At 46.8% G+C, this 21,317-nt stretch overlaps 2 protein-coding genes across 3 annotated transcripts in view; one reads left to right on the forward strand and one right to left on the reverse strand.

The window, feature by feature from the left end:
- The window catches only part of LOC309400166 (uncharacterized protein), a 189,538-nt gene that overhangs the window by 7,553 nt on the left and 160,668 nt on the right, over positions 1–21,317 (forward strand). The gene's annotated exons all lie outside the window — the stretch shown is intronic.
- On the reverse strand, positions 3,414–20,800 carry FRMD8 (FERM domain containing 8). 2 transcript variants are annotated; one of them, XM_081968550.1, is made up of 12 exons: positions 20,675–20,727; positions 19,680–19,744; positions 18,176–18,257; positions 16,807–16,974; positions 15,130–15,231; positions 13,647–13,705; positions 11,564–11,730; positions 10,300–10,521; positions 9,793–9,916; positions 8,315–8,458; positions 6,800–6,986; positions 3,414–5,271 (listed from the first exon to the last, which is right to left on the reverse strand). In XM_081968550.1, exons 3-12 carry the CDS (start codon positions 18,255–18,257, stop codon positions 5,153–5,155), a joined length of 1,374 nt encoding a protein of 457 aa, XP_081824676.1. In that variant the 5' UTR covers positions 19,680–19,744; positions 20,675–20,727; the 3' UTR covers positions 3,414–5,152. The 2 variants fall into 2 exon arrangements, with proteins under 2 accessions (XP_081824676.1, XP_081824675.1); XM_081968549.1 differs by lacking the exon at positions 19,680–19,744 and having other exon boundaries at positions 3,415–5,271; positions 20,675–20,800.

Genomic DNA, 21,317 nt, shown 5'->3' on the forward strand with positions numbered 1-21,317 from the left:
TCAAAAGAGGGAGGGAAGGGGAGAAGGAAGAGCAAGCTGAAAAGCCGAAACGCTAGCCCTTTGTGTTAAAATCCTTTACAGCAGATGTTGTTTCCACACCAAACATCATACAAAAGGATGAAGCCAGTTTGCACATTTTGTATGGGAGCTGCTTCTAGCAAGGCTGATCCGGAGGATGAGTCACGGGCTCCCCAGGGGCCTCTGTGATGAGGCCAGACCTGCTGCTTCTGATGCTATTTGGGACTCGGGTCCCGCCTGCCTGTGACACAGTCCAACAGGAAGTGGTGTGTGTTGAATGGAAACAACAAACGCTGTTTAACCCCTGACTGGTTTCTCCTGCTTGGCTTCAGGTAATGGATGGATTCATACAATATCCTAACTTCGAAATCCAGGCGGCTGAAATGCAACGCGGCTTCTGCTCCCAGAACACGTCACGCGTCCCAGGTAAATAACATACTGGCTTAAATTCAGGTAGTCCTCGGCTTGACAGTACACTGACCATTCACGGTTTCGAAACAGCACTGAAAAAAAGTGACATTTTCACGGGACGATTGCAGCATCCCCTGGTCACGTGATCAAAATTCCGACGCTTGCCAACTGACTCATGTCATACAGTGTCCCTGGATCAGCTGATCCCCTTTTGTAACCTGACAAAGTCAACAAGGCAGCCAGGTTCAATTAACAGCCAATTGTGACTAACAACTGCAGTTAAGAAATGTGTCGTAAAACGGGATAAAACTCGCTTAGCAAATTTCTCAGTAACATAAATGTCGGGCTTAATTGAGGTCGTAAGGTGAGGGCTACCTGTACTGAGAACTGGTTCCTACAATATGCTGGATCAAAAATGATACAATCTTATTTTAAAGAGAACCATAGAAGAGACCATTATGCTATCCAGTGGTGCGGTTCAAATTCTTTTACTACCGGTTCTATGGGTGTGGCTTGGTGGGCGTGGCAGGGAAAGGTGCCCACGCAAAATCCCCTTTCCCTCCCAATCAGCTGGGACTCAGGAGGGGGCGGAACCAGTCAGAGGTGGTATTTACCCGTTCTCAGAGCTACTCAAAATTTCCACTACCGGTTTTTCAGAACTGGTCAGAACCTGCTGGCTACCAACCTCTGCTGCTAATCTAGTCTAATTTCTTCTGTGTCGAAAGTACCTCTGGCAAGTGAGCTACACAAAATTGTACAAAAATTCATTTCTGATTCACGGGTTAAGTTCCTATAACCCATCCAACCTTGTTCCTGTGTTACATCATTTTCTGGTTTTGCCCAATACAAACTGGACTGAGCTGGTTGCAAATTATACACTCAACCTAATAATACTGGTTAAAACTGGGGAGGATTAGCCTGACCTGTGAATGCAGCTTTTTAGGTCTTGGACTAACCTAGGTAAAGGTTCCCCCCTTGCACATATATGCTAGTCATTCCCAACTCTAGGGGGCATTGCTCATCTCGGTTTCAAAGCTGAAGAGCCAACGCTGTCTGAAGACGTCTCCGTGGTCATGTGGCCAGCATGACTCCACGCCGAAGGCGCACGGAACGCTGTTCCCTTCCCACCAAAGGTGGTTCCTATTTTTTTACTTGCATTTTTTTACGTGCTTTTGAACTGCTGGGTTGGCAGAAGCTGGGAGAAGCAATGGGAGCTCACACTGCTATGCGGCGCTAGGGATTCAAACCGCCGAACTGCTGACCTTCTGAGTGACAAGCTCAGCGTCTTAGCCACTGAGCCACCACGCCCCTATTGGACTAACCTAGTTATGAGCAAACCTACCCTTGTCAAGGGAAACCAGTGATTTGGTTTGGAAATCTTGCTTCGGTTAATGTTTGGGCAGCCTTCTCCAACATCCTACCCATTCTAGCTCTCTTGTCACACCCCAGTCATCGTTATCATCTACAGAGGGAGAGACGTGCAAACTGGGAGGTGAATTATGGGTCACGTCGCCCTCAGCTGAGATCAGGAATGCTGCCCCGTGCTCTGCATCCTCTGGGTGAGTCACCACCAGGTGATCTGCAGAAGTGATGACTGTCCATCCTGCAAGCCGTACCTTGAGCTACTGGCTGCAGCCGGGCTCCACAAAGCAGGAAGAACACAATTATCTTTGCCAAGTCTGCATCCCTCCCCTAAACTGAGCGTCACAAACACTGCTGCGCACCTCCCAAAAGGTGCTTTTTCAAGAGGCAACTGGACTTTCCGGTTTTTCTTTGAAGATGTTTCGCTTCTCATCCAAGATGCTTCTTCAGCTCTGCCTTCCTGCGCAAAAGGTTAATCATAATAAGAGAGGGAAAGGACCTTGGAGGTCTTCTAGTCCATCCCGCTGCTCAAGCAGACCACCATTCCAGACAAGTGACTGTCCAGTCTCTTGAAAATCTCCAATGATGGAGCAGGAGCACCCACAACTTCTGGTGGCAACCCATTCCACTGACTAATTGTTCTCACTGCAAGGAAGTTTCTCCTTAATCCCAGGCTGCTGCTCTCCTTGATTAGTTTCCATCCATTGCTTCTTATCCTGCCTTCTGGTGCTTTGGAAACGAGGTTGACCCCTTCTTCTTTGGGGCAGCCCCTCAAATATTGGGACGCTGCTATCATGTCCCCACCCCCTAATCCTTATTTTCTTTAAACTAAGAATTCTTTAAATTCCTGCAGCCGTTCTTCATAGGTTTTATCGGCCCTTAATCGTCTTAGTTGCTCTTCTTTGCACTTTTCCCGAAGTCTCAACCATCTTGCTTTCACGAAGTCCACAGGTTATAAGCGGATTTCCCAAAGCAATACTAGTCTTTTTTCAAACTTGTCTTAAGCATTAAACGGAAGGCTTGGCAATCCTGAGAACTGCAAACTCCAGAGGTTTACGGACTTTTAGCAGAGTCTAGAAATTGGTAGCAGCTGCTCACCCTCCCCTCTGGTGGACCAGATTGGGAACAGCAACAAGGATCCCTACCCATCAAGTGTTTGTAAACAGTTGGACTTCACCTTGCAGCGTGCCCGGCAATGCCAATCACAGCTGCCCCTTAGTGGCATGATTCCTGATCCTTTTCAAAATAAGTGTCAGACCTGCCCCAGCTGGGTCACTAGAAAAGAAATACCCTCGACTCCAGTGGTTGAAGGTTCTTTTACGAAGCGTTATTGGTTGCAGCGAAAGCAGGCTAGACCTAAAGGGTCAAAAGGATTAATCAGAATGCCAGAATAGAGCTGGAAGGGACCTTGGAGGTCTTCTAGTCCAACCCCCCACCCCGCTTAAGCAGGATTCCGTTCCACCCACCCACCCAGTTTTCTTTTTCTTTCTTTCCATTCCTCCTTCCTTCCCTTTTCTTTCTTTCCATTTCTCCCTCCCTTTTCTTCCTTCTTTCTTTCTATTCCTCCCTCCCTTTTCTTTCTTCCTTCCTTTCTTTCTTTCCATTCCTCCCTCCCTTTTCTTTCTTTCTTTCTTTCTTTCTTTCTTTCTTATCGTTACAACCAGGCGTGGGAGAACATAGTGGTTAATTCGTGCGAGCAATCGATTAAACACAGATTAAGAAGTTGCCCTTTAAATGGGATTTTAAACAGAGGCTTAAGATACATTGAACTGTGCTTTGTTCCTCGGGACGGAAGGAATGGGTGGGCGGGGCCTGTCCTTCCCTCCAGCCTTTCCTGCTAGCCCTTCCTGGGGACCAAAAAGCCTCCGAGTTTAGCTCGCAGGACAGGACCAGCGGCAGGGGCAGCAAAGGGAGCTTCCAGAACCAAGGCGGCTTGAATCCCGGCATGTGCCTGCCTGGGCGAGAGCCTGTCCCGCCTGCTGAAGCGGGTGGCCCGACTGCCCCATCGGTCTCCTGCTCTCTGGGCGCCTTCGATCCCCTGTGCAGGTGGCTGGGCTGAGAGGCATCGCCGACAGCGCTCACTTCAGACGTCCGTCAGAGCCGAGGCTGATCCGTCACCCAGAAGAACCTGTCTCTCTCCCCCTTCAGCGACTCGGCCTTTCCCTGGCGTGACCATCGGGCAGGGCGGCATCTGGGTTGCGCCCGGAGCAGGCTGCTTCGCCACCTGGCGCTCTTCCTGCACCTGCCACTTCAGGATGTGCTTCTGAGCATGGGCGATGCCAGTGGAGGTGGATGGTCTTAGGCGACCCCTGTGAAAGGATCATTCGACCCCAAAAGGGGTGGCGACCCACTGGTTGAGAACCACTGATATACGCCTATCCACTTCCCGTGAATGCAATGGAAGGTCACGTCACACAATCAGCCTTTAAAACACCTTTCTGTTAATCTGAGCCGCCAAAATTAATTGTGGTTTAGCCAAACATGAATTTAATTAGTGCCAGCTAATTAAATTTAGGGGAAACTTAATCAATTCAAAGGAATGCCGAGCAGGTGCGTTTTTTTAATTCTTGTTTTTATTGCAACACCCCCCCTAGGTAAAAGTCAATAGGTGGACAAACAAGAGCCTGAAAATGGAAGTCAGTTTGTTTTAAACAGTGGGGGGGGGGCACTTTTTTTCCCGAAACAGAAATTCAGAGGGGGATACAAACCAGCGATCACCCAGATGCATTTCTGTGTTGGACAAAAGAGAAGCCAGTAGCCCCCCCCCCCAACAGTGCAGAAATTTCCAGACACAGAGGAAAGAGACCCTCCTCAAATATACAGTCCATTGCAAAAAAAGGGGTCATTTTATCATTCTGCCTCCCAAAAGACCTCAAAATGCCTCCCCTCCCCTCAAACAGAGCCTCGTTCCAAAGGTTTGAGCTACAAACAACTGTGATTCACACACAAGATGGGGATTGTGAGATAATCCCCCCCCCCAAAAAAAAAAATCATACAGAGGCAGGAAGAAATCAGAAATTGAGGATTATGACTGGTGGCCAAATGAGTTTGGAGGGGAAAAAATGTAACCGTGGCACTTATGCAAGCAGGGAGAACGGATCTCTTACGGCAGCTCTGCTGCAATGCTAGGAACAAACTCAAACATCTGGATTTAAGGTAGCTTGGTACATTCTTGACAGCCCCAACCCTTGTAAGACTGAGCGCAGGAATGAAGTCAGACACTGTAAGGAAATCTGCACGGGGAGTTGGAGGTAGAGCAGCAAGTAACCCCTGAAGGCAGAGTCCAAGGCTACTGGCCCTTGAGTCACCTTGCCCCCAAAGTGGTCTGGTCCCCTTTCTACCCCAGGAACAAAAATGGGGATCAGCCCTGTTCTAAGTTCTCAGCTGCCCGTACCGCTGAGTAGGAGGTAGGGGCGTTTGACAGCTGGCGGCCGAAGAAGGATGTCGTACGACGAGGTTTCACCCGCTTGATCTCTTTCCCTGGAGCAAGGAAGAAGCAGAGTCACATATAAGTAGAGATAAGAGCCCGAAGCAATAGCACTTAAGATTTATATACCGCTTCACAGTGTGTTGACAGCCCTCTAAGCGGTTTACAGACTCAGCACATCGCCCCCAACAACCTGGGATCTCGGAAGGATGGAAGGCTTGATTTGGTCAGAATCAAACTGCTGGCAGTAGGTAGAATTAGTCTGCAACACAGCACTCTCTAAGGGGTTGACAGAATCAGCATATTGCCGCAACAATCTGGGCCCTCATTTTATTGACCTCAGAAGGATGGAAGGCTGCTCCGGTCAGAATCGAACTGCTGGCAGTGGGCAGAATTAGTCTGCAATACTGCATTCTAACCACTATGCCACCATGGCATGAATACTATAGCAGAGCAATAAGCAATAGCGCTTAGACTTATATACCATTTCATGGTGCTTTACAGCCCTCTCTGTAAACAGTTTACAGAGTCAGCCTCTTGCCATCAACAATCTGGGTCCTCATTTTACCGACCTTGGAGGACAGAAGGCTGAGTCAATCTTGAGCCGGTGAGAACTGAACTGCCGGCAGTCAGAAGAAGTAGCCTGCAATGCTACATTCTAGGCACTGTGCCACCACACCACATACCAACCCTACAACACACATCACAGCCTAATCAGGGTTTGTTGACCACGTATCGGTTAGTGCGCAAAGCTGGGAACTATAATTTACAAATCCTATTGGCAGGAATCAGGCAATTGCCAAATAAAAAAGTTTAGCCCCATGAGCACACTGGGATTTTTGACAGCCTATTTACAAATTTGGTTTCCATTTTTTTAAAAAAAATTCAGATTTAACAGAGTTGGAAGGGACCTTGTAGGTCATCTAGTCCAACCCCCCCACCCAAGCAGGAGACCCTACACCATTTCCGACAGATGGCAGTCCAGTCTCTTCTTCTTCATCCAGTGATGAAGCTCCCACAACTTCTGAAGGCAACTTTTGTTCCATGGGTTGATTGTTCTCCCTGTCAGGAAATTCCTCCTCATTTCCAGGTTGAATCTCTTCTTGGTCAGTTTCCATCCATTCTTCCTTCTCTGGCCTTTGGGGGTTTGGAGAATAGCTTGACTCCCCTCTTCCTCTCTTTGGCAGCCCCTCAAATATTGGAAGATGCTCTCCTGTCTCCCCTGGTCCTTCTCTTCCCTAGACCAGCCAGGCCCAGTTCCTGCAACCGTCCATCTTCTGTTTGAGCCTCCAGTCCCCTCATCATCCTGGTTGCTCTTCTCTGCACTCTTTCTAGAGTCTCAACCTCTTTTTCGTACTGTGGTGACCAAAACTGGATAAAGGATTCTAGGTGTGGTCTTACTAAGGCTTTATAGAGTGGTGGTAGCACCTCCCTTGATCTTGATTTTATCCCTCTGTTAACGCAACTTAGGATTGCATTGGCTTTTTTGGCTGCCGCCGCACATGGCTGTCTCCTATTGAGCTGGTTGTCCACTAAGACTGCAAGATCCCTCTCAAGCTACCCACAGATCCCCCAGCTTACCTTCCTCAACGTAGTCTATGGTGGCTAAGCGCTGCATCCGGTTACAGAGCACGCTGCTCTGTCGCTGAATTTTGGGGGGCTGCTGATCAGACGTGGGCACTGCGGCCGTGGCGGGCTCCGAATCCAGCCCCCTGGCAGATGCGTTCAGCTCAATACAATATTCGATTAAGCTACTCATCAGTTCGGCCTGTAAAAGAGAGACACGGGGTCCATTTAGTGGCAGGTAGTCCTCAACCTACGACCACAATTGAGCCCAACATTTTATGTTGCCAAGCGAGACATCAGTTAAGTGGGTTTTGCCCCATTTTGCAACTTTTGTTGCCAGAGTTGTTAAGCGAATCACTGCAAGCTGTTAAGTTAGTCACCCGGCTGTTAAGTGAATCTGGCTTCCCCATTGACTTTGCGTGTTAGGAGGTCGCAAAAAAAGGGGCTCACGTGACCCCAAGACGCTGCTCCCGTCATAAATATGAGTCGGTCGTCAAGCACCTAAATTTTGATCGTGCACCCCGGGAAGACTGCAACGGTCGTAAGCCCGAAAAACGGTTGTTGTCACATTTTTCGGTGCTGCTGTAACTTGGACTGGTCACTAAACGAACTGTTGTAAGTCGAGGACTGCCTGTATATTCTAGCACTCTGTTGGGAGAACAGTGAAGAAAAGTGGAATGCCAGAAAGGAAAAAGGATAAAGGCAGTCCTCAAATTACGACCACAACTGAGCCCAAGAAATAGGTTTACCATATTTTTCGGAGTATAAGACGCTCCGAAGTATAAGACGCATCAGTTTTTTTGGGAGGAAAACAAGGGGGAAAAAAATCAGCAATTTGCCTCCTTGCAACAAACGGCAAACAGTACAGACGATCTACGCTGTTTGTAGTGTTACATTTCAGACTATACTTGTACAGATGCTGTTAAAATTGATGGGGCTTTCTGGAAATATAGTTATTCTCTGCTATTTAAAAGAAGATGTAATAGCACTGGGCCTCTCTTCAGATCAAGCATTTATTTTAAAAAGCTTCTTCCTTTTGTTAAGCTGTCTAGAGCAATAATAAAGCAGTCTTTACAAAATAAGTCTAATAATTTGAACATTCTACAGGCATTTATAGTTGTTGACTTACCTTCTTGCAGCAAACAGCCTGATTAGCACAAGCAAAAAAAAATCTGCCTCTGCCTCCCAGTTTCACTCTCAATTTCAGCAGGGGCTTCCCTCTCATCAGCTGTTTCAGGCTGCAGGGATTGCTGTAGCCTATTGCAGCCTCCGCAAGCCCCATTTTCCCTGTTTGCTGCAAGGAGGTAAATTGCTGGGAGGCAGAGGCCAAACGGGGGGGGGGGGGGACGGACGGTGGGTGGGTGGGGCTGCATTCAGTGTATAAGGCACACCCATATTTTCACCCTTTTTTAGGGGAGGGGGAGAGGTGCGTCTTATACACTGAAAAATACGGTAATTATAACATAAATTACTATGGGAAACACAAACGCACCCATCAAAGTTCAAATATCTCCCCCAGCAGACACATACTTGCTTAGAGTAAATCTTGAGCAACTTGTTCACTTGCCGGCCTTCATTTTCCCCATCGAATTCCAACCACAGGATATGTTCCTCCTCGCTTGGAAACGTGTGATCCCACGATAACTGCTGGAACTTCAGGCCCAGCAGAAGATACTACAAAAAAGGGCAGAAATGTTTTATCCGGGAGGCGAAACGACAGAAGGGCCTTTCATCAACTTTGTCCCATCTAGGATCTCAGCCTTTGTAGCCATCCAAATGTAAACAAAAACCCTTAGTCCTCGACCTACGACCACCATTGAGCCCAGAGGTTTGGTTCTTGAGTGAGACATTTGTTCAGTGGTTGCCCTCTCCTCTCTTTGGAAGAGCTTTATAACTCCCGCTGCCTTAAGAAAATTCAAAACATCCTTAAAAATCCATCTCATCCTGGGCACCCTTTTTTTTTTTTGGAACTATTACCATCTGGCAGCCGGTACAGGAGAATAAAAACCAGGACAAATAAGCTGAAAAACCGCTTCTCTCCCAGAGCTGAAACTATATTGAATTCTACGGTATAGTGCAAAATTAAGGCAATATTAAGGGTTTTTAATTTCAATTGTAGAGAATGCGAAGAAGGCGTGTTTGTGTTTTATTTTTATGGTTGTAATGTACACTGAAGAGGGCATTTAGTTTCGTTGTACGAGGTGCAATGACAATAAAGTAAACTAACTAACTAAAAAAAAATCGGTTCTTAAGCGAGACATTTGTTCATTGAGTTTTGCCCCGTTTTACGACCTCTCTTGCCACAGTTGTTAAGCGAGTTGCTGCAGTTGTTAAGTTAGTAGCAGGGTCGTTGAGTGAACCTGGTTTCCCCACTGAATTGGCTTGTTCGAAGGTCGCAAAGGGGACCACGTGACCCCGGGGACACAGCCACCGTCATAAATATGAGTCAGTTGCCAAGCGTCTGAATTTCGATCATGGAGATGCCGCAATGGATCGTAAGTGTGCAAAACGGCCCTAACTCACTTTTTTTTTGTAACCGGTCACTCAACAAACTCTTGTAAATTGAGGATCACCTCTATCAGACGGTCTGAATTTTAATCCTGTGGCCATGGGGATGCCGCAATGGGTCGTAGGTGTTAAAAAACGGCCCTACGTCACTTTTCTCGGTGCTGTTGTAACTTTGGTCACTAAATGAACGGGTTATAAGTTGAGGATCCCCCTGTACTGAATAAGTGAGATCAACCCATGGAACAGAAGTTGCCTTTGGAAGTTGTGGGAGCTTCATCCCTGGAGGCTTTCAAGAAGACACGGGACTGCCCTCGGTCAGAAACGGTGTGGGTCCCCTGCTTGGAAGTGGGGTTGGACTAGATGACCTACAAGGTCCCTTCTGACTCTGTTCATCTAATCTAATAAAAGGTCATCTCATCTAACTGGTAAATCGAATCAATAAAAAGGGTGAAGACTCCCAAACGGCTTGGCCAACCCTCACACAGCCCTTCCCAGTTTACCTTCTCTTTGGTGTCCATGATATAGACGCCCTCCAGGCTAATGGCCACCGTCACGGCTTTGCGGCCGGCCCGATGTAGCAATCCCTGAACCGGCTTGTCTATTTCCCCAAAGAAGAAGGCACAGCTGCAGAGAGAAAAAGAGAGGGGGGAGAGAGAGAAAAAGAGAGAGGAGAGAGAGAGAAAGAAGAGAAAGAAAAAAAGAAAGGGAGAGAGAGAGAGGAGAAAGAAGAGAAAGAAAAAGAAAGGAGAGAGAAAGAGGAGAGAGAGAGAAAGGGAGAAAAAGACAGGAGAAAGAAAGAAAAAGAAAGGGACAGAGAAAGAGGAGAGATAAAGAAAGGAGAGAGAAAAGAGAGAAATAGAAAAAGAAAGGAAAGAGAGAGAGAGAAAGAGGAGAGAAAGAGAGGAGAGAGAGATGGACAAAAGAGCATCATTCGTGATCCGTGACCGAATGACACCTTGCCAAACTTCTCCTGGGCTTCCTGGTTCCACGCAGCCACCCAAACCTACCCGTAATAAGGAAGCTCGTGGCACTTTTGCAGGTAGGCGTGGTACAACCTGAGCAGAGTGGCGTGTTCTTCGCAAGCCCCGGCCTCCGGGACCTCGCGAAAGGCCCGCAGGAGACCCTGCTCGCTGACGGGCGGACGGGAGCCGGCCCGTTTGCGAAGGCTGGCAAAGAGCTTGTGGCCTCGGTGGCAAAGGTGGGAGGGCAGGAAGCAATCCAGCTTCTCTCTAGGAAGGAAGGAAGGAAAAACAAAAATGAAAGAAGAACAGACGTTCCCCCTCGGCCAGCGGTTCCCAGTCCTTGCTCCCCCTCCCTGCTTTCAGAAGAGAACAGAATCGATAGAGGTAGTCCTCGACTTACGACCACAGCTGAGCCCAACATGTCTGTTGTTAAGTCAGACATTTGTTTAATGAATTTTGCCCCATTTTATGATCTTTCTTGCCTCCGTTGTTGAGTGAATTACTGCAGTTGTTAAGTTAGCAACAGCACTTAGACTTATATCCCACTTCATGGTGCTTTCCAGCCCTCTCTAAGTGGTTTACAGAGTCAGCCTTTTGCCCCCAACAATCTGGGTCCTCATTTTACCGACCTGGGAAGGACGGAAGGCTGAGTCGACCTTGAGCCGGTCAGGATCGAACTGCTGGCAATGGGCAGAATTAGCCTGCAATCCTGCATTCCAACTACTGTGCAGGTAGGTAGATAGGAAGGGAAGATAGCAATAGCACTTAGACTTATATACCGCTTTACAGTGCTTTACAGCCATTTACAGAGTCAGCCTCTTGCCCCCAACAATCTGGGTCCTCATTTTACCGACCTGGGAAGGACGGAAGGTTGAGTCAACCTTGAGCCGGTCAGGATTGAACTGCTGGCTGTGGGCAGAATTAGCCTGCAATCCTGCATTCTAACCCCGAGTAAGGAAGGGAGGGAGGGAGGGAGGAAGGAAGGAAGGAACGAAAGAAAGAGGAAGGAAGGAAAGAAAGAGAAAGGAAGGAAGGGCAATAGCAATACCGCTTAGACTTATATACCGCTTCATAGTGTTTTCCAGCCCTCTCTAAGCCGTTTATAAAGTCAGCCTCTTGCCCCCAACAAGTAAAAGTAAAGTAAAAAGTAAAGTATAAAGTATAAAGTAAAGTATAAAGTAAAGTAAAAAGTAAAGTATAAAGTAAAGTATAAAGTAAACTTAATTTTTCACCAGTCTTGCTTCCCTCTGCGTCAAAGAAACTTTTCTTGAGAAATACAGAATTTACTTGCTGTTTGGGTTCCACTTACTTCAGGAACGAAGGCGTGTGCTGCTCCGGGTTGTAGGGGCCTAAGTTGATTCGGCAAACCAGGGCTCCCAATGCGTCACAATCGGCCGGGTCACACGGAAACCTTCCTTCCAGGACGTTGTGCTTGGCCTCTTCGTACAAGAGCCGCAGAACGTCTTCATCCTGAATCTGGAGGGGAAAAAATCAATACAGAATCTCAAAAGTTATCAGCTAACAACATCAAGCCAGGTGAACACAGGTAGTCCTCGACCTACAACAGTTTGTTTAGCGACCGTCCAAAGTTGCAGCATCGCCCCCTAGAGTCGGGAACGACTAGCAGATATGTGTGAGGGGAACTTGACCTTTTAAACGCAGGATGAATTGCGTTCAATCAAAAGTGAAAGAGATATCTACATATCCTTTACGTATAAATTCATCCCTTCTCTGCATTCTCGTCATACAAAGAATCGTGAAATTTAGATTTTTAACGATTCCATAATGGCAAAAAGACAATCCAAAATTATACAAGCATGAGTTTTCTTTACCCCTGTCACTCACACCCCTTTGCACCCTCAAAACAAACAAGGGACGATCAAAATGATTTGGGTAGAAAAATCCCCAATTTTTGGAATAACCCAAATCCCCATACCTCTTAGGTAAAGGTTCCCCTTGCAGATTTGTGCTAGTCGTTCCTGACTCTAGGGGGCGCTGCTCATCTCTGTTTCAAAGCCGAAGAGCCAGCGCCATCCAAAGACATCTCCATTGGTCATGTGGCTGGCATGATTCAACGCCAGGCGCACGGAACGCTGTTCCCTTCCCACCAAAGGTGGTTCCTATTTTCCTACTTGCATTTTTTCATGCTTTTGAACTGCTAGGTGGGCAGAAGCTGGGACAAGTCACGGGAGCTCACTCCGTTACGTGGCGCTAGGGATTCGAACCTCTGAACTGCCGATCTTTTCTGATCAACAAGCTCAGCGTCTTAGCCACTGAGCCACCGCGTCCTTTACCCATGCCATTCCTGGTTTTTCTAAAAGACTTCTTTTTTAAAAAAATGTAATCATTCATGTATTAACTGGAGCTAGAATTACATTTGCACAACATTGGAAAAGTGTAGAAATCCCAATTGATGAGAAGGTGATGAGGAAAACATTACCATGTGCAGAAATGAACAGACTAACATTAGCAATTAAGAAGAAAGAGCAAACTGAATATTACATGATTTGGGAAGTATTTTACCAATGGTTGGAGGGGGAAAAAAAGAGTTAGGAAATGAAGAAAGCTAAAAAATAAGTAGACAACACACTGAGATAAAGATATAAAACTGTTAGTATGTATATGATGAGAATAATGATGTTCAATATATACTATTACTAGAAGATAGAAAGAAGAAAAATGGAGAATTCTATAACCTTTAAATGCTCAATATATCATAATACTAAACTTAGGGAAATAATGTGAATGTGAAAGATGTGGCAAAAGAGGAACGATGTTGCACAGAGGTGTTTGTACCCAGACGACGCACTGCCTAAGGAAAGATGGAGCGTTTATTTTTGCAATTGAAAAATAATAAAACTCTTCAAAATAAATCAATAAAAGACTTCGAAGAGCGAAGAAAATGAAGCTCTATTCAGCCAGGATTAAACGATATTTGGGTTTTTTGAAATGAAGCGTCGACACTTTCTGCTGTAGATGTCAACTCTCCGTGTTGACTTTCCACGCATACCGTCGGCGGAGTCGGATCTCAGATTACAGTACCTGGTTTGAGATGGGTGTAACTATTGGGTAACGTGATTTGTGACACAGACTGAGGGGAGGAAAGGAAGAGGGGCAAAGTTCAGAAGCAGATAGACGAAGCAAAGAAATGACTGCGAACGAATCTTGCCTAATGAATGAAGCTGTTAATACATCACTGGGTTTTGTATTAAAACATTGGCTCGATTATGAGGAATCAGTTACGGCGTCGTTAGGAAACTTTACAGTAGTTCGAACTGACAAACTGCTCAACCTATGGGGTCCTGGTATATCGCAAGGGTTGAAGGGCCACATCCTGCCCTAAACCCATAAATGGATTTTGCAAGGATCAGCCGGAATCGCTTTGGACTCACCTGCAGCTCCTTCCTTCTCAAAAAAAAGATATTTCTGCGGAATTGAAGTGAAGGTTCATCTAAGGGAAAGTCAGGGGAGAAAAAAATGGGACAGGCTGTGAATTAAAGCCACTGCAGCATCCCCACGGCCCTCCGATCAAAACTTAGACCCTAGGTATTTAGGACAGTTGCTGTGTCCTTGGGGCGGGTGTGTGTGTGTGTGTGTGTGTGTCATGTGATCTTTGGACAAGTGAGGGCCACAGACATTTTGGGCTAGATCGTTGTCGTAAGTCGAGGACTATCTGTAAATATGCTCCATCAACCTCCAACCGTATCAGCCACAGGTAATCCCCGACTTAACTCTGCAACCGTTCATTGGGTGACGGTGTGACGTTCCAATGGCCCTGGAAAATGGATTCGTGACCGTTTTCCGCACTTACGACCGTGGCAGGAAGGAAGGAAGGGAGGAAAGAAGGAAGGAGAGATAGGTTGGAAGGAAGGGAAGGAGGAAGGAATGAGAGATAGGGTGGAAGGAAGGGAAGGAGGAAGGAAGGAAGAAGAGATAGGTTAGTTGGAAGGAAGGGATGGAGGAAGGAAAGAAGTTGGAAGGAAGAGAAGGAAGAGAGGGAGGAAAGAAGGAAGGAAGGAGAGATAGGTTGGAAGGAAGGAAAAGAAGGGAGGGAGGAAAGAAGGAAGGAATGAGAGATAGGGTGGAAGGTAGGGAAGGAGGAAGGAAGGAAGGAGAGATAGGTTGGAAGGAAGCAAAAGAAGGAAGGGAGGGAGGAAAAAAGCAAGGAAGGAGAGATAGGTTGGAAAGAAGGAAAAGAAGGAAGAGAGGGAGGAAAGAAGGAAGGAAGGAGAGATAGGGTGGAAGGAAGGGATGGAGGAAGGAAGGAGAGGTTGGAAGGAAGGAGAGATAGGTTGGAAGGAAGGGAAGGAGGAAGAAAGGAGAGGTTGGAAGGAATGAGAGATAGGTTGGAAGGAAGAAGGAATGAGAGATAGGTTGGAAGGAAGGAGAGATAGGTTGGAAGGAAGAAGGAAGGAGAGATAGGTTGGAAGGAAGAAGGAAGGAGAGATAGGTTGGAAGGAAGAAGGAAGAGATAGGTTGGAAGGAAGAAGGAAGGAGAGATAGGTTGGAAGGAAGAAGGAAGGAGAGATAGGTTGGAAGGAAGAAGGAAGGAGAGATAGGTTGGAAGGAAGGAAAAGAAGGGAGGGAGGGAGGGAAGAAGGAAGGGAGGGAGGGTCTGAGGGAAGTCTTGCCTTAGCACTTGACCACCAAAGGTGTCCCTGACATGAGTGATATCGAACTCTCGGCCACGCCCCCCTCCCCCCCTCCCGAGGTCAAACACAACCCTGATGTGGCCCTGGATGAAATCGCGTTCGACACCCCTGCTCTGGGCTTGTAGGTGCAGAGCTGGCGTGAAAGCTCTTTTGTCTTTTTCCAAGGAAGGATTGGATCCAGGCCTCCTGCACGCATCCCGTTTGCCCAGGGAGATGCAAGTACCTTCCACGAGCTCATCCACGGAGCAGCCGGTGAAGCGGAAGAGCAGCTCTTGCCACTGCCGGCAGATCTTGTACGGTTGGTGTTTGGGTTTCAGCTGAACCTCTGCAACACAGAAAGAGAGGGTGGGGCTTATCACCACGCCCTTCCATTGGGTCCCAAAACGACTTTGCAGCGCACAATGAATCCGGGGACGGGACGGGGGACGGACAGACGATCGCTTAAAGGTGAGCCAGCCGTGTGCGGCAGCAGCCCCCAAAGCTCTTACAATCCTTGGTTGTGTAAACAGAGGCACAGCACCAAGATCACATGAAGTATTAGGAGTGCTTTATAAAGCCTTAGTAAGGCCACAGCTGGAATTCTGCACCCAGTTTTGGTCAATGTTTTGATCTAGGCAAAAAGCAGGAGGCAGAGTCCTGGTCCCGACAAAACCCCTTTTATTAAACAAATGTGAATTCCTCTCATTCCCATTCTGGCAACAAGTCTTTCAAAGGCGTATTTATGACCACAGACCTTATCTAGCTTGGAAAGCGGCCATGTCCATATTTTCCCAAATGAGGGGCTGCGCAAGGAAAGACTCTGGGCACAGAGTCTCTGAGACTCTCGGACAGATCTTCACACTCCTGAAACGAACGAACGAAGGAATTGTCTCCTGCAAACTCCACTCCTCTTTCGCTCCTCTTTTATTCCCTCGGGGGGGGGGGGGGCATTCACCGTCTGGCCTTCCTCCCAAGTCGACCCCTGTTCTGTAGCTGTTCCCTTCGTCTGGCCACTCTGCGCGTGCGCACACTGGGAACAGGCTCCAGCTGTTCTTCTGCCTCACTGATGTCTGACTCCGAAGGCAGCTGATAACTGTCAGATGGCCCTGGCCCCTTCTCTGCCTCCGACACAGAGCCCTCATCAGAGCCTTCCCCAGACTCCAGGACTGGCCCACGTTCCTCCCCAACCCTCCTCACTGTCCGAATCTGTTGCCAACTCTGCTGGCCACTGGTGGGCCACAACAGTCACCACATTATTAAAAAATAATGGAAAAAGTGCAGATGAATTACACTCAATTTTATTTTGAGCATAGTGCAGAGAAGAGCAACCAAGAGGATTAGGGGACTGGAGGGTAAAACATACGAAGAACGGCTGCAGGATTTGGGTCTGGCTAGTCTAGAGAAAAGGAGGACTGGGGGGGGGGGGACATGATAACACCATTCCAGTATTTGGGGGGCTGCCCCAAAGAAGAGGGGTGTCGACTTATTTTCCAAAGCCCCAGAAGGCAGGAGAAGAAGCAACGGATGGAGATTATTCAAGGAGAGAAGCAACCTGGAATGAAGGAGAAGCTTCCTAACAGTTAACCAGGCATTCACACATGCGCATCAGAGACTCGAGGCCACTTGGTCTCCCAACACCAGCAGCGCGGCAAGATCTTTTTCTTTCGGGAGCTTCTGCTTCGTCGTTTGCAGGAAACAGAAGCTCACGAAAGAAACGCCACGCGGATCTGACTTGGGGCCAACGGTTCGCCCTCACGAGTGTAGGGTCTCTTCCTTGGGTGGTGGTGGGGGTTGGACTAGATGACCTCCAAGGTGAGCACACAGCACAAAGCCATCTCAACCAGCAAGGCTGCTGAAGCACCACTGGGGGTGCAGCTCCGGGAAGGGAAGGGGAAGGGGGAGGCCTTTGGAGTCTTCTTACCAAGGAAGGGGGAGACGATCCACAAGGAGAAGATCTCTTGGGCACATTCGGGCAGCTTCAGCACATCCAACACCATCCGCTGCAACTCGTGGGCTGTGACGGAGGGCAGGTTGTCCATCGTCAGACGCACCACGGTGTCATCCACCAGATAAACCAGGACGTCCTGGGCTAAAGTGGAGAGAAGGGAAGAGCGGAAAAAGGACACTTGCTGCGGTGTTCACCCATCGCAACAACCGGACGACTAGCTTAATTTCCTAATTTTCACACAATTCCTTCAACGACCACAAAAGGAACAAAAAACCAATCCACCTGTCACTAAGAATGAACCACGCTTTGAACTGTTGGACGAGAAGACCTCCAAGGTCCCTTCCAACTCTGTTATTCTATTCTATTCTATTCTATTCTATTCATTCTAATTCTGTTCTGTTCTGTTCCATTCCATCTATTCTATCCAGAATTTTCTTATTCTATTTTATTAATTCTAATTCTATTCTGAATCCCATTCCAATTCCATTCCTATTCCTATTCTATTTTAATTCTATTCTCTATTTTCTATTCTATTCTATTCTATTCTGAATTTTCTTATTCTATTCTATTAATTCTAATTCTATTCTGAATCCCATTCCAATTCCATTCCTATTCCTATTCTATTTTAATTCTATTCTCTATTTTCTATTCTATTCTATTCTGAATTTTCTTATTCTATTCTATTAATTCTAATTCTATTCTGAATCCCATTCCAATTCCATTCCTATTCCTATTCTATTTTAATTCTATTCTCTATTTTCTATTCTATTCTATTCTATTCTGAATTTTCTTATTCTATTCTATTAATTCTAATTCTATTCTGAATCCCATTCCAATTCCATTCCTATTCCTATTCTATTTTAATTCTATTCTCTATTTTCTATTCTATTCTATTCTGAATTTTCTTATTCTATTCTATTAATTCTAATTCTATTCTGAATCCCATTCCAATTCCATTCCTATTCTATTTTAATTCTATTCTCTATTTTCTATTCTATTCTATTCTGAATTTTCTTATTCTATTCCATTCTATTATTCTCTTCACACTGGGCGGACTGGACCAAAGCGACGCAGGTGGCCCGGGACAGCCCGTGGGCCGCATCCAACCACATCGTGGGCCGCAGCCAGCATGCAGGCCTTGAGTTTGACACCCCTGGCCTAGACATTGGATTTTGAATATAGATCTTTTTTAACACGCTTTGTGTTTTACCAATCTAAGTGAAATGGTAACATATATCGCTAGTCCGTGTATGAATATGCCGTACAATAAATGCATTTAGGAACATGTTGATTTTTACTCATACATCCTTTGGGGGGGGGGGGGCATTTTCTTTTCACTTACCGCGAGGACCGGTGGAAGAGACGCTACTTCGCTGAGAGCCTTGGCCCCCACTGGGGGGGACCATAAGTTTGTCCGCCTCCATCTGTAACCCAAAAGATAAGAAAACAAATATTGACCACAATGAAAATAAAATGATGATAGGAACAATTGATATTATTACAAGTGTTAGTACAGCTGTTATTACACTATTGCAGAAGTTAAAACTGATAGGAAGGCAATGTAGAATGGAGAACTACAAAGGCTAAACATGAATGCCGATACAGGAGGCTCACTCCAATACAATACAATAGCAGAGTTGGAAGGGACCTTGGAGGTCTTCTAGTCCAACCCCCTGCCTAGGCAGGAAACCCTATACCATTTCAGACAAATGGCTATCCAACATCTTAAAGACTTCCAGTGTTGGGGCATTCACAACTTCTGGAGGCAACTTCTGTTCCACTGATTAATTGTTCTAACTGTCAGGAAATTTCTCCTTAGTTCTAAGTTGCTTCTCTCCTTGATTAGTTTCCACCCATTGCTTCCTGTTCTACTCTCAGGTGCCTTGGAGAATAGCTTGACTCCCTCTTCTTTGTGGCAACCCTTGAGATATCGGAACAATGCTATCATGTCTCCCCTAGTCCTTCTTTTCATTAAAATAGACATACCCAGTTCCTGCAACCGTTCTTCATGTTTTAGCCCCCAGTCCCCTAATCCTCTTTGTTGCTCTTCTCTGCACTATTTCCAGAGTCTCCACATCTTTTCTACATCGTGGGGACCAAAACCAGACGCCGTATTCCAAGTGTGGCCTTCCCAAGGCCTTATAAAGCGGTATCAACACTTGACGTGATCTTGATTCTATCCCTCTGTTGATGGAGCCTAGAACTGTGTTGGCTTTTTTGGCAGAGGTTGCATAACTATTTTATATTGTTATGTTTGTCTTGTTTTTTTCTTGTGTGTGTGTGTTTGTGTGTGTGTTTTTCTGTTTTTTAAAGGTAAAATGTTCAATAAAAGCCCCTTTTTTAAAAAAATGAAAACTGTAAAAAAAATAAAAGATAAGGAAAAGAAATGGCACGCTTGAGAACAAAATTAAACATGCGCACGTATTCATTTCTAAGCCTAGCCAACGGCAGAGGTTTTTGTGTCACGCTCAAATGGGTATTAACAGAACATGGCTTAACAGGACATTGCGGCATAAAAACCTATGCCCCCTGCTACAAGGGCTGCATTGCCCACAATTCCAACTATAGATAGTCCTCGACTTTCATTTAGTGATCAAAGTTAGCACAGGATTGAAAAAAAGCGAGTTATGACCATTTTCCACACCTAGGACCGTGGAAGCATCTCCCGATATTTAGACTCCTATTTATGACGGTCGCAGTGTCCCGGGGTCATGTGATCCCTTTTTGCAACCAAAGTCCATAAGGGAAGCCAGGTTCACTTAACAACCGGGGTCCTCACTTATCAACCACAGTGATTCCGTTAACAACGGTGGCCAGAAAGGTGGTAAAATTGGGGCCAAACTCACTTAACGACCGTCTCGCTTCGCCACAGAAATGTTGGGCTCCGTCGTGGTCGTACGTCGAGGGCTACCTGTATTAAGAGCAAGGGAATACCCATGATGTAACAAAGCTAAGTGGGGGCTTTAAAGGCAAGGCAAACTAATTAAGGAATTAAGAAAACTATTTTCCACATATACTGGGATCAAATAAAAATGTTGAACGGCAATAAAGGTCTCATCCTAAGAAAAGGGGAGAGTGAAACCAGATGGAAGAAAAACCCTTCTAGCATTGATGGTGTTGCATAGCTGGGTCATGAAACGTCTGCAAGAAAACCACCAAACTCAGAGGTCACCAAGGACGCCTCCTCCTCCTCTCCTTTTTCCTCTCCACAAACCCCACTCCCTTCTAGCCCTGATCATCCTCTTCTTCTCCTCCTCCTCCTTCTTCAACTTCCCTATCTAGCCATCTTCTCTTCTTCTCTTTCTCTTCTTCAACTTCCCTATCTAGCCATCTTCTCCTTCTCTTCTTCAACTTCCCTATCTAGCCCCCTTCTTTTCTTCTCCTCCTCCTCCTCCTTCCTCCCTTCTTCAACTTCCCTATCTAGCTGCCTTCTCCTCTTCTTTTTCTTCTTCCTCCTCTTCCCTCCTTCTTCTCCTTCCTCCCTTCTTCAACTTCCCTACCTAGCTGCCTTTTCTTCTTCTTCCTTTTCTTTTTCTTCTTCTCCTCCTCCTCCTCCTCCTCCCTCCCCCCTTCAACTTCCCTACCTAGCTGCCTTTCCTTCTTCTTCCTTTTCTTCTTCTTCTTCCTTCTTCTTCCTCCTCGTCCTCCTTCTTCCTCCTCCTCTCCACAAACCCCACTCCCTTCTAGCCCTGCTTTCTTCCTCCTCCTCCTGTCTGCAAGCACCTCTCCCTCCTAGCCCTGATGATGTTCCCTAGTTGGGTCATGAAACGCCTGCAAGAAACCCCCCCCAGCTCAGAGTTCTCCAAAGACCCCCAGGAACAAAAGCCCAAACTTTTCCTACCTCCTCCGCGCTTCCTTGTTAACTTTTTCTGAAACTACCCATAGACACCACCCTACCCAACATGACGTCACCCTTTTCCCGGTTAAATCATTGGCTGCGCTCCTTGCTCTCCTCCCCCCCTTCTCCTCCTCTGCCCAATGACGACATTTTGGGCGGGACTTAGGGAGGAAGAGCCGTGCAGAAACAGGAAGTTTTACTTCTACAGAGAACTTGGAAGACTTTGTGGACTTCAACTCCCAGAATCCCTCAACCTTGCTGGAGACCGGGTTCCTATGGCAACCTGCTGGCTGAGGAATTCTGGGAGTTGAAGTCCACAAGTTTTAAAGTGGCTACGGTTGGACACCCTTTAACATCTACCCTTTAGTTATGATTTATTTTTATTTGTTAAATTGAAGAACTGCCCACCTCCCCTCTCCGGCGCCCTGAGAATCAATCCGGGCGGGCCCCTTTGGTTTGCTCTGCTCCCCCCTTCAATATATTGACATCATCCATTCAGCGCAAAAACTAGGAGCCGATGCCGGCCAGCGCGCATGCGCTAGTCTGGGCCCTCCCTCCTTGAATTCCAGGCAGCTTCCGGGGCGGGGATTTGGAAAAGCCGCTCGGCGACTGTACGGCTTGTTGGACTTCAACTCCCAGAATTCCT

Source organism: Natrix helvetica, assembly GCF_964273705.1.
Source record: "Natrix helvetica genome assembly, chromosome: 16".
NCBI lineage: Eukaryota > Metazoa > Chordata > Lepidosauria > Squamata > Natricidae > Natrix > Natrix helvetica.